Source organism: Geotrypetes seraphini, chromosome 12 (genome assembly GCF_902459505.1).
Source record: "Geotrypetes seraphini chromosome 12, aGeoSer1.1, whole genome shotgun sequence".
NCBI classification, from domain to species: Eukaryota; Metazoa; Chordata; class Amphibia; order Gymnophiona; family Dermophiidae; genus Geotrypetes; species Geotrypetes seraphini.
Window position 1 is genome coordinate 26,874,053 of NC_047095.1, and position 12,522 is coordinate 26,886,574.

Sequence of the window (12,522 nt, forward strand, 5' to 3'; positions counted from 1 at the left end):
TCATAGGGGGCGGGACCCCGGAGCTCCTGGTTTTACATTTCTCCGAAAGGGGTCAAAGAATATTTATGCTTCTTTTAGAGATGCATTGTCAGCACAATGAAAAGGCTATCGCCCTATTTTTTTGTGTCAATTGATTTTTTTATTTCCAGGCTGACTAATATGGCAAAAATCTTACAATCTAACTCGCGCCCTGAATTCAACCAAGCCACTTTTAGAGCCCTGGATGGAACCAAGCAATTCACTCTGACAATGCCGGTTTACCAGGCAAACGAGTTATTGACAGCACGGTGGTTCTGCTTTATCCTAACGGTCTCGGCTCATTGTTCCCAGTCGTCGCTGCTGCATACATATGAAGTTACAGAACCGCATCCGTCTACTGCCGCACAATGGCAAGCGCCGCCTCTAGAGACCTCGTTTGGCCTCTTTCGCTTTCCGTAGAAAGCCGCCCTGCCACGTGACAGAGAAACGATAAGAGGAGCGGCGCGCGCGCGGCCTGCTGGTAAGTTCCTGCGGATGCGACATGGCGTCGACGAGCCGGTGAGTATCTGTTCTGTGCCGGTGCTTAGCGGGGGACGGGGGGCTTCTACTGTTGGAAAGGTTGGCATTATGGAACCCATGACAGGCAGTCCTCCTAGCTTCTGTATGTCTTGTACTGTGAAGCAGAGGAAGTCCTGGGCTCTGACACAATGAGAAGGAAGCGAAAGAAGGGGAAGGAAGGGGCCCTTGGTTCCTCCGAATTGAAGGCTACTTTGAGTCCTGTCCTTTTTCCTATGTCGTTATATCTTTTACTTGAGTTGTCAGGTGAGATATTTTAAACGGAGTTGGTCGCCGTATTCGTTCTGGGTTTCTTTAATACTTAGTATTTCGTTGCGGTTTTATTCTCTTTATATTGCTTGCCTTTATAATTCTAACCGTCATTAAACTATTAGATGATTTTAGGTTGATTTTAGGTGACCGAATGTTGTTGTTTTTTTAACCTGTGTTTAGTCAACTTGCCTGTCGTACTTGATAAAAATTTTATGCTTGTCTTTAGAGGGGAGAAAAGCAGAGACAGTAAGTCTCATTGGCTATATTGATTTTAACTCGCACTGAATGGGATTTGGTGGGGTATTGTAACATAGCATGACTTTTAGGCTTTTTTATTTTAAGAATGAAAATTTAGTTTCTGAAATATCTACTGTACCCGGTGTAACTTGCTTTGAGGTTGTTCTGGTGATTCTAAATCTAAATATACTAGTGCGTTTGGCCCTGCTAAATTTGGAGATGCAAACAAATACATAACTAGGATTTGTATTACTCCTGGCGGAACTGTGCAACAAAATTCAAAATTCTGCACAAAATATTAGCAAGTTATGTAAAATTATCCGTTTGTCAAAATTTAAAGAATAGTTTTGCTAGTTATCTATACTCCATCTAAAACATTCAAAACAAAATGGTTTTTTTCTGCCTTTGTTGTTATAGATCTGATACTTTATTTTTCCATTTTCTTTGACCCCAGAGTCTTTTGTTCTTTTCTCCACCTTCCCAGAATTGCTTGTACATTTTGATTCTATGTACACCATCCATCTAGCTTCTCTCTCTGTCCAGCATCTCCCCTCCAGGCCCTCCCTGTCTATCTTGAGCTTATCCTCTCTGGCCCTCTCCAGTCCCCAGTAGAATTTTATGTAAAGCGATTAATCAAATTTGAATAAACTTTGAAACTTATCCATCATCTGTCAGAATTGCCCCTTTTCAAGCATTGTCCCTGTGTCTAGCATTCCTTCTGTGCCCTGTCTCGATGCTCTCTTCCCATCAAGCATTTCATCTTCATGTCTTTCCCTCCCCATACCCAGCATTGTTTCAGTGTCCCTGCCTGCTCAGTCCCCATCTAGGAGATCTCTGTTTTTTGTTTTTTTGCATCTGTGCAGGATCTCCCCTGAGCCAGCAACTCTTTCTCTTCCCTACTCACCCTTATCACTCTCCCTTTCTTCTCCCAACACAACATATAAACATAGCATGTCACTTGTATATTGCAAAACCATGTGGACTCTTGCGGTTTACAATAAGCAGGAGTTGCTGAACATCAAACAACGAGCTATAATTAAATCAAAATTTCCAATTATAAAAATTCATCATATAGATAATCCTTGAGCAGTTTTCTAAAATTCGCATAAGTGGAAGTAGAAAATAATCGGTGAAAAACAGAATCCTACATGGCTGCCTGATATGAAAGCAATCTGTTGTGAAATCTTTTGTAACGGCTTCCCCCTTAACTGATAGAAAATCAAATATTGTTGATATTCGTAAAGAACTTCAAGAACTAGAGAAATTAAAATGCCCAACTAAATACCCTGGAGCCATGTTATACACTGCTTTATAACAGACATCCAAATTTAAACAGCACCCTTGCCTCAAAAGGTAGCCAGTGTAACTCTCTATAATAGATAAAATCTCTCTCAACTTCCCCTGCCAGCATCTCATGCTCTCCATCTGCCTCATTTTCCCAGAGCCAGCATCTCGTTCACCCCTATCCCCCCGAGCCAGCATCTCAGCCTCTCTACCCTATCCTTTCTGAGCCAGCATCTCTTACCCCTGGCCTCTATCCTCCTCAAGCCAGCATCTCTCCCTATCCCTCCCCAGGCAATGCTTCTCACTCTCGTCATCCTTTCCAATCCAGCATCTCTCCCCTGTCCTCTCCTCAATCCAGCATTTCTATTTTTCTCTACCCCCTCAGCCAGCATCTCTGTCTCCCCTAAAACCCGTACTTCTAGTTCAACAGACACACCATTCCTGAACATGTGGGTAGTCGATCCCTTCTCGTGAAAATTCTTGTAGGGAGCTTCATTAGCATTCTTTTGCTCTTTCTGGGCTGTCCTCCAATTCTTCAGTTGTCTCTACAAGTGAGATGGTAGGAGCCAGTCTTTTCTGTTCATTTATTTTTCAATTATATTCATTTTTTTGGACATTGGTGAGGCTTTTGGGTCAATCCATGTTTCAGATTTTGTTCATAATTTGCACTTAGAATAGTCAGGGTACTAAGAGAATTTTCCTAAGATTTGTCGCAGTTTGTTACAATAGATTTTGACCAGTTTATCACAGATTATCCTTGCATTGGACGCTACACTCTCAAATTTGCAGCAATTCTGCAGGAATAGCTGCATCATACCATTCCTTTAAACTTGGCAACTTTGACACAGGGGCTAAAATTCATCAAATATCAGGGTCTATTATAAAAACAGTCTTCCTATATCTTCCTAAAAGCAGCACAGTTTGAAAGAGAGAATTTTACTCTATAAGATACATGCCTTTTGGTTTTGCAATGCCACTGTCATAAATGTACAAATTCACCTCAAAGTTAGAAATGCCACATCCACTACTTTAATGATAGCTTTAGTGCTCAATACAAAAATGTCAAGAATTTTCTTGTGCCATCATAAGAGATTTTGAAATGCCTGCCAAATGGAATTTTTGTGATGGCATTGGAGGTACAACAAAGCGCTTAGTAACTAGAGCAAGCTTGCAATAGCCACTTGAATGCCAGATTCTCACGCCTGAAGGTTTTTCTGACTTCTGCAATGAAACTATCCAAGGCGTTAAATTTGCTTTCATCAGCAAAGAGCAAATTGAACAAGAAAGAGCATTGCAAGAAGAAAGATTTCAGCATGGCCACACTGTAGCACAGTGGTCTCAAACTTGCGGCCCCCCGGGTGCTATTTTGCAGCCTGCGGTCTTGTGCCCGAACTCAAACTCTGGGCAGGAAGAGAGACACCAGCATTAGCTGACTTGCAACTTCCTGCAGCCGTCACATATGCTGGGACTCCTGCCTTCGCGTATCTGCCAGATAGGCGAAGGCAGGGGTCCTGGCATACGCAACGGCAGCAGGAAGTTGCAAGTCAGCTGACGCCGGCGCGCCTCTTTCTGCCCAGGATGCGAGATTGGGTACAAGACTGCGGGCTGCAAAATACAGATATTGCTGGACAGGAGAGGAAGGGAGAGAGGGTTCTACTGGACAGGGGGAGTAGGGAAGGGAGAAGGGATACTGCTGGACAAGGGGGAAGTAAAAGGAAGGAAGAAGGGGTACTGCTGGACAAGGGGGAAGTAAAAAGAAGGGAGAAGGGGTTCTGCTGGTTAAGGGGGAAGTAAAAGGAAGGGAGAAGAGGTGCTGCTGAACCTGTCAGAAAGGGAGGAAAAGGAAAGGTGCTACACACTGGAGGGGAGGGTGAAATGGTGCTTGGAGAGAGAGCATGTTGGGTTGGGGGTGGGAAGGAGGGATGCCACTGAGGGAAGAGGCAAGGACAGAGAGAAAGTATGCAGGAGGCAGAAAGTGTTGGACTCATGGAGAGGGCAAGATGGATGGGGAGGGCAGAAAGGAGGGAAGGAGAAATGTTACACTGGAGAAGGGGGATAGGGCAGATAATGAAAAGTTCGACTCATGGAGATAGAGAGAGAGAGATGTTTGGTTGAGGGAAGGAGGACCAGAGGAGAAGCATGCAGGAGGAAGAGAAAAAGATGTTGGACTGGTGGAAAGGAGGGAGAAATGTTGGACTGGGAGGGGTATCAGAAAGGATGAAGGAAAGGGAGATGGATTGCAGGGGGCAGAAAGGAGGAAGGGAAAGAGAAATGTTACACTGGGAGGGAAGGAGAGAGAGATATCAGATCATCAAGGGAAGGAGAGAGATAGGAAGGGAAGGGAAGACATGGAAACGTACATTTTGAGAAGAAAGCAGAAAAATTGAATGTTAAGTTAATGCCAAAGATGGATGGATGAAAGGCAGAAAGTGAAGACGGAGAGAAAAACAGTCAATGGACAAGAAGGCCCTGGAAACATAGTTAAAAGCACAGAAAAATAAAGTCACCAGACAACAAAGGTAGAGAAAATGATTTTATTTCCAATATAGTGATTGAAATGTTTCAGTTCTGAGAAAGGAAATATGTTAAACTTTAACTGTGAGGGCTGCAGAAAAAATAGGGCACTTGGAGGGCCGCAGAAAAAATAGTTAGTCTTATTAAAGAAATGACAATTTTGCTTGAGGTAAAACTCTTTATAGTTTATAAATCTTTCCTTTAACAGTTAAATTGTCATTTCTTTAATGAGACATTAACTATTTTTTTCTGCGGCCCTCCAAGTACCTACAAATCCAAAATGTGGCCCTGCAAAGGGTTTGAGTTTGATACCACTGCTTTAGCAGGAACAAGAGAGAATCATCATTTTTTTACCAATCAATGAAATGACAGTTCAGGTCAGCAGGGTTTCAAATGATGCAACAAAAATTTTTAGCCAAAGTTAGTGACGGTGATGAAAAAGGAATTCTAGTAGAAGACCTTCAGCCAGGTCAATATATTACTTATATTTATGACAGATTTGAAACATGTGAAACCTCCATTGAACAGAGATGCTTTAAAAAGATTTATGCATCTGCATGGCTCAGCAAGTTCATTTTACTGGCCTTCAAGAAGTGATACACTTCTCCCTCCATATTTGCAGGTTCAGCACTCTCGACTTTGGTTGTTCGCGGTTTTTACCTTGCTGGCTACACCCACTGAATGACGTCATCTTGGAGTGCCGAGAAAAAGTTTGGTGCTTTTTTTCAGCACTTGCTTCAGCAAAGTCAGTCAAACAGCAGCATGCAGAGAGAAAATTTCAGCACTTCAACATGGTCGGTCAAACGGCAGCTTTATTTGCGATTTCACAGTATTTACGAGGGATTTAAACACAATACAGCGAATATGATAGAAAAAAGTTATTTGCGTTTTTTGGTATTTGTGGGGCTGGCTTTGTCCCTAACCCCCGCGAATAAGGAGGGAGAAGTGTATTTGCTCGGTTCCAGAGCAGCATATCATTATAGTTATTCCAGCTCCATCAGTGACATCATCTGCTCAGCAGTATAGTTGTTCTGAAATTAATCAGCTGCAGATTAATGACGTATCATGAACGTTCAAGTAATCCAGATAATGCATGCTTGGGATCCTGTGGAAAAGAAACCCATAAACAAGCTTGAGATCCTGTAATTAAGAGACTCAATCAGGCTTGGAATTTGCAGAAAAGAAACACACCCGTGGATGTTGTTGTATGACACTTGGTCATGGCCCCTATGATGATAGGGATACAGGTTTGCTCATTTGGAAACCAGTAGTCGCAAAGCCACCATGGACCAATGCAACAACCGTTTCAAAAACATTTTCTAGCCTTGTGATATGTGTATATCATGGGCAGTGCACACCAATATCCCACAATTTTAAGTGAATTTATATTTTATTAAGGGTTGCATTGCAAAACAAATAAATATAAATCTTGTGGAGTAATATTTCTTCTTTCAGATGGTACTAGTTAGAATTTTTTTTTTAATTGACCCTGAAAATTGACAAATTTCAGCCCTTGTGTCAATGGTGCAAAATTTGAAGGAATGTTGTAATGCACTATTCATACTTAATTGCTGTAAATTTGACATTGTGGTGTCTGGTTCATAGTCTTAAGTGCGCGAGACAAAGGCGCGCCGACAATTGAGCGCAAGACTTCATTGCGCCACAGGAAAACCTTCTTTTAAAGGGCTCCGACAGGGGGTGTTGGTGGGGAACCTCCCACTTTACTTAATAGTGATCGTGCTGGTGTTGGGGGGGGGGGGTTGGAAACTGGAAACTGAACTTTTTTCCCTATTTTTTAGGGAAAAAGTTACGTTTTCAGTATAATGTGGGGGTTACACCCCCCACCCCCCCAGGATGGCAGCGTGAGGCAGTGCGATCCCTATTAAGTAGAGTGGGAGGGTTCCCCCCCCACCCCCTGTCAGAGCCCTTTAAAAGAAGGTTTTCCTGCGGCACGATGAAGTCTTGCGCTCAATTGTCAGCGCTCGTTTGTCACGCGCTTTTGTCCCGTCACCGTAGTGTCTAGTACAAGGATATTCCATGGACTATTTAAATCACTAAGGTCCCCTTTAAAAAGCTGCAGTAGCGATGTTACTGTGGTAAATGCACCAGAGCCCATTCAATTCCTATGGGTTTTAGTGCACTTATCATGGCTTTGTAAAATGGGCCCTATAATAAGTGTCTTTGCTGATAGTTAACCGAATGCCACAGCAATATTTCTGCTAGTAACTGAATGAGCACTTGCCGAAACCATTCTTTGTGCAGAGGTTTCCTGGAGCAGATTGTAAAATAGAGCACATGCTTTTCCCCTTTGAACACTATGAATTAGTACTTTGAATTTAATGTGAAATGAGACTGGTAGGCAATGCCAATAGACTAGAAATGAAGTTCTGTGATCAATTTTTTTAACTACGACATTTTGGCTGGTATGGGGCCTCTTAGAGAAGTAAAATTAGGTTAAAATGTGAGTTACAGTACAGTCAAGGAGGATAAAAATTAGAAAATGAATTAGCACCTGTAAATGCTTGGTGTTCATCAGGATTCTAATGAGTGAATTTGCCTGAGCAGAAAAGAAAACACAATGTGGTAGATACATCCTTTCAGTTTCCAGAGTTGCATAATTGCTCACTTTAATTTCTTGCTATAAGCACTATGAATATCAAAGATTACTTTTATATTCATAAAGTATCATTGTGCATTAAAATGTTCTTGGCTGTTTTGAAATATCATTTGTTTTAATGTGAGGTTACTGATTTCATAAAGCTTGTTTCTCTTTCTCAGTGCTAAAATTGTTCATAACCAATATAGTCAACAAAATTAATATAATACACTATATATTCACCTTCTTCTTAAGGGTGGAATCTCTTCCAAAAGTAATATGTCCAAGCCACCCAGATGCTATTTTGGTGGAGGATTACAGAGCTGGTGATATGATCTGTCCTGAATGTGGACTTGTAGTAGGTAAGTTTTTGTATGTGTTAGCTCATTGGGGTTCAGCTGAATTGTGTATTCACTATATCCCCTTCCGAGTTCAAAGCACATTTCAATCCAATAGGCCACTAGGCCAGCCATATCTGGGATTATACAGTACTTAATTGGATTATTAAAAATTGTCAAACTGACCTTATAATTAAGCTTACCTTTTAAATAGAAATGCCAAAATAATCAATAAGTTGAGAAAGATCTTAATGCAGTTGATAAATGATTCCATTTGTAAATAGTTAAATGAACCATCAAAAATTCTTTTAAATCAAATTTTATTGCAAGATGTACAATGAATATGTTTAATGTATATGTATATATGTATATGAATATGTATATTGTCTGTTTAAATTTACTATACTGCTTAATTCTAAAAAAAGGGTCTTAAGTGGTTTACAAATTTGAAAAATTAACCCCTTATTTTACAAAACCATAGCGTGTTTTTTAGCACCGGCTGCGGCAGTAACAGGTCTGATGTTCATAGGAATTCTATGAGCATCGTAGCTGTTACCACCGTGGCTAGTGCTAAAAAACATGCTACGGTGTTGTAAAAAAAAAAAGGGGGGGGGGGAGGTAAGTTTGAAGGGAATGTCATTGTTTTTAAACCAAAAGATAAAGCCGCACACCCAAACTAAGCTAATATCAAATTCCCAAGAATTAGCCATACACATTTAATAAAGCAGTATGGTATTGTGCATGCAGTTATGTGAGTTTTATACAACTGCTCCATTGTGGTCTTACAGCAAATCACCGTAAGCTTTAAAGAGTACCCTAAATTTCTTATAAGGGGCTGCTTCCTTCAAAGACAATAGTAATTTATTCCAAAGTACTGGGAGCAACCACTATAGACAGACTAAATATATAGAACAGTTCAGTGTTTTCTAGTTTAATTTTGTATATTGCATGTAAAGGGATAGATGAAAATTTATCATACATAAGTAACTATACTGTATATATGCACATTCCCTGTCATCAGCAGCAGACGAATCCAGACGCAAAAGATGGTCTTCCAGAAGCCAGGAAAACCAAACTGCTGGAGATTATTCTCAAATCCTTGACTTGATGGCAGCAACACTAGAAGTGGTCCCATGGATGAGGGCTCACATGAGGCCCCTGCAACAGTTGCTTCTAACCTGCTGGTCCCTGGTGTCTCAGGATTACAATGTTAGTCTCAGTTGGAGCCCGGGTACCAGGGCAGCATGGCTTGGTGGCTCAACATGATCAGTCTCAGCAAGGGGCTTCTGTTAGCGTCCCCCATCATGGGAAATGGTGACGATGGACGCCAGCTTGGTGTGCTGGGGAGTCCATTATTGTCAAGCTACAGCTCGGGGTCAGTAGTCTGAACTAGAGGCGACCTGGCCCATCAGTTGCCTAGAGCTGAGAGCTCTGTCTACTTCTTCCTGGCTTTGTGGTGTGTACTTGCAGTCTACTAACTTCTCCTGGCACCCTGCTATGTGCATTCTAGTCTCGGACCTGTTTGACTCTACAGAGGGTACTCTGAAAATTGCTAGAGCTATGTCATGCTGGTATCCTCTGGCATAGGAATGTCAGTGACTTTTGGATCAGTCCAGAGTGGTTTCTTTGGTGGTGCAGGTGGCTAAACGCACCTGTCCCCAGTGTGGGTGGTGTAGTGTTAGAGAATATGCCAGACCGCTGTGTGGATATGGTCCTCAGGAAACTGACGTAGCTGCTTTAGGAATTAAAGCCACTTAGGCGACATCTTTTGTCGCACGTGCCAGTTTCTCTCAAATGCGCATACTGGAGAGTGAGGCGGTGGTTCCCCCTCCTCAACTTTTTGGTTATATGGTGGAGGCGTTGTATGACCTTATGCGGGTTTGTCAAAGGTGTCAGCATACTCCATCTCTGCCCGCAGAATGCTTTGGTTCAAACAGCAGACTGGTGATTCCACTTCCAAGGCTACTTTAGCTGGACTGTTTTTTTGCAGGAGCAGTTAATCTTTGGCTATGGTCTGGACGACCTCATGGCTTCTAGAATGGACCATTGTCCTAAGGCTCTTCCTGATAGCAGTCCCAGACCCACTTGGGGTTCAGGTTCTAATTTCATGGCTCACAGTGATCCTGTCCATATGCAAGTGCCACGTTGCAGAATTCTTCACAGGACTACCGAAGACTGTATAATGGCTATGGATGTTCCCTGCCTTCCTCCTCCAGTTCTGCGCTCCTTGCTGAAGAAGCAAAATGGAGCCAGGCCGAGGGATGCTCCTCTTCAGATAGGGGCCGACTCTGTCTGTTTTACCGCCTAGATGCGCATTACGTCCGATAAGTAAGTCTTGGCTTTTCTTCGGTTGGGCTACAAGCTGGAATTTGCCCAACTTCTGCCAGATTGGTTCGTGGACTCTTACAGGTCGCCCAGTCACGGTGCTCTCCATCCACCATTCAGCACTAGCAAGATATTCAAGCTCTAGAGCCAGAGTTGCCTGAACTCTTGGCCTCAGGCAGATACTCTACATACTTTCTTGTGTCCAGAAAGGCTCAGAAGATCTTCAGCTCGTGAATATGGCTCTCAAGGTTCCATGCCTTAAAATGATGGCCGTTTTTTTTCAGTCATTGCAGTAGTGGCCCCAGGGTAGTTTCTTGCCTCTCTGGTTCTCACGGAAGCATATTTGCACATTTACTTTATCCCAGGACAAGCAGGCAGATATTATCCCAGGACAAGCAGGCATGATATTCTCACATGTGGGGTGACGTCATCTACGGAGCCCCAGCGCGGACAGCTTTTCAAGCAAACTTGCTAGAAGTTTCAAGTTTGCACACTGCACCACGCATGTGCCTGCTTCCTTGCCCACTAGAGGGCGCGTTCCACCTCGTGGTCCTCAGTTCATTTTTTTCCGCGGAGCCAGTAAGCCCTGTGGATTGTGAGCTCCAAAAACTTTTTTGTCGCCTGCTTCCTGACAACCGCGTCTGATTTCTTAGGCGCTGTGCTTTTCGATTTTCTTTGTCGTGTCTTATTCTTTTCTTTTCCAAAAAAAAAAAAAAAAAAAAAAAAATATTTTTTTCTTCTCGTTGGGCTCCGGGGGCTCCCGGAAGCCGTGGCTGCGGGACGTCGATCGTTCCCGGCCAGTTTCGTCGTTGATGTCCCGTCCTGTGACGGGTTTCAAAAAGTGCAGCCGGTGCGAGAGGCTGCTCTCCATTACAGACCCCCACCGGTGGTGCATCATTTGTCTGGGCCCGGAACACCCTACCACCTCGTGCGATCGCTGTTCCACCTTTCAGCCCAGGGCTCTCCGTCGCAGGAGGGCCAGAATGGCAGAGTTATTTGTGGCGGACCCCGTGGTGAAGGCCTCGACGTCGGCCTCGGCTTCGGCCCCGGCCTCGACCTCGGCCTCGACGACCTCGGGGCCCTCGGCCTCTCCTCGCCCTTCGACTTCCAAGTCGACCTCGGGAACGAAGACTACCTCGGGTAAGTCCTCCTTTCCATCCCCTACAGGGTCTGCAAAGAAGCCGTCCTCTGCTTCGACCAAGGCGGGTGGGTCGTCCTCGGCCCCGCCTCGGGCTCCACCCGCGCACGCCCCGAGGGAACACTCGAGACCGAGGTCGCCCTCCAGGGAGCATGCCCCGGATTCGGACCTCCCGACTTTCGTCGGGATCCCGGCTTTCCAGGACCTCCTCAGAGCGCTCATCTCATCGGAGCTGTCGGGGGCCCTGGAACAGCTGCAACGGGCTTCGACCCCGGCGGCTGTTGCCTCGGTGGCCTCGGCTTCGGCGACCTCGGCCTCGGGTGCCGGGGCTCCCTCGACCTCGGGGACCGGGGCTCCTCCGGCCTCGGTCTCGGCTGTCGAGGCTCCGCCCGCCTCGGCCTCGGTCTTACAATCGACCTCGGGGGATCAGCCGGAGCGTAGCGTGCGGCCCCGGGACAGGATGCGTTGGGTACGCCGCATTTCCTCGTCGTCTTCCTCGAGGTCCTCCCGGGGGTCTTCGCCCTCGACTCGGACTCGGTCGAGGCGCCGACCGAGGAAGCCGAAGCGCTCACGGGGTTCTCCTCGAGGGCGCGGTCGGTCTTCCCCGATCGGGGGCGAGGCGTTGCGGGTGTCGGAGTTGCGCATGGACAATCCGAAGCTTCTCCGCTCCCCGGCGCGAGGGGTGTCCCGTTCTTCCTCGCCGAGGAAACGGGAGGGGGCTCTCGTCCCCCGGACCCCGGGGTCCTCGCCCCGGGCCTCGTCGAGGCGGACGCATTCTCCTACCCCCTCGAGGCCTGTGGAGAAGACATCGTGGGGCTCGGGGTCAGGGAGAGATCCCTTGTATTATTCGCACGAGGCCTCTCCTGTTTCCTCGGCGAGGAAGTCGAGATCTCCTTCCCCGCCTGCTAGACCGTCCTCATTTTCGGTTTTTGTGCAGGACATGGCCAAGGCTCTCGGGTTGGACCTCTCGGTGGGATCCCAGTATTCCAAGGAGTTCCTTGAGGAGCAGGACCTTCCAACTCCGCCTAGGGAGGCTCCTCGGCTCCCATACAATAGGGTACTCCTGCAGACTTGGTTAAAAAATTTGTCAAACCCTCTTACAGTCCCGTCCGTCCCGTCCAAGATGGAAGGCAAATACAGGACAGTGCCGGCTAAGGGGTTCGACAAGGCGCAGCTCTCCCACCAGTCTTTGCTGGTGGAATCTGCCCTTAAGAAGTCACAACCTTCCCGGGTTTCTGCGGCGGTTCCACCTGGTAGGGAAGGCCGGACCCTGGACAAGTTTG

The 12,522-nt window shown here is 45.5% G+C and overlaps 1 protein-coding gene across 2 annotated transcripts in view; it reads left to right on the plus strand.

Annotated features, from left to right (window-relative positions):
* The first annotated feature begins 477 nt into the window (after positions 1-477).
* Positions 478-12,522, plus strand: part of GTF2B (general transcription factor IIB) — a 58,236-nt gene continuing 46,191 nt past the window's right edge. The window contains exons 1-2 of one of the 2 annotated variants that reach the window (XM_033916943.1): positions 478-537; positions 7,694-7,800. In XM_033916943.1, the coding sequence (XP_033772834.1) occupies positions 521-537; positions 7,694-7,800 (124 nt within the window). In that variant the 5' untranslated portion in view covers positions 478-520. Of the gene's footprint in view, positions 538-5,485; positions 5,637-7,693; positions 7,801-12,522 lie in introns of those variants that run through there. The other variant, XM_033916942.1, reaches the window with a different exon arrangement.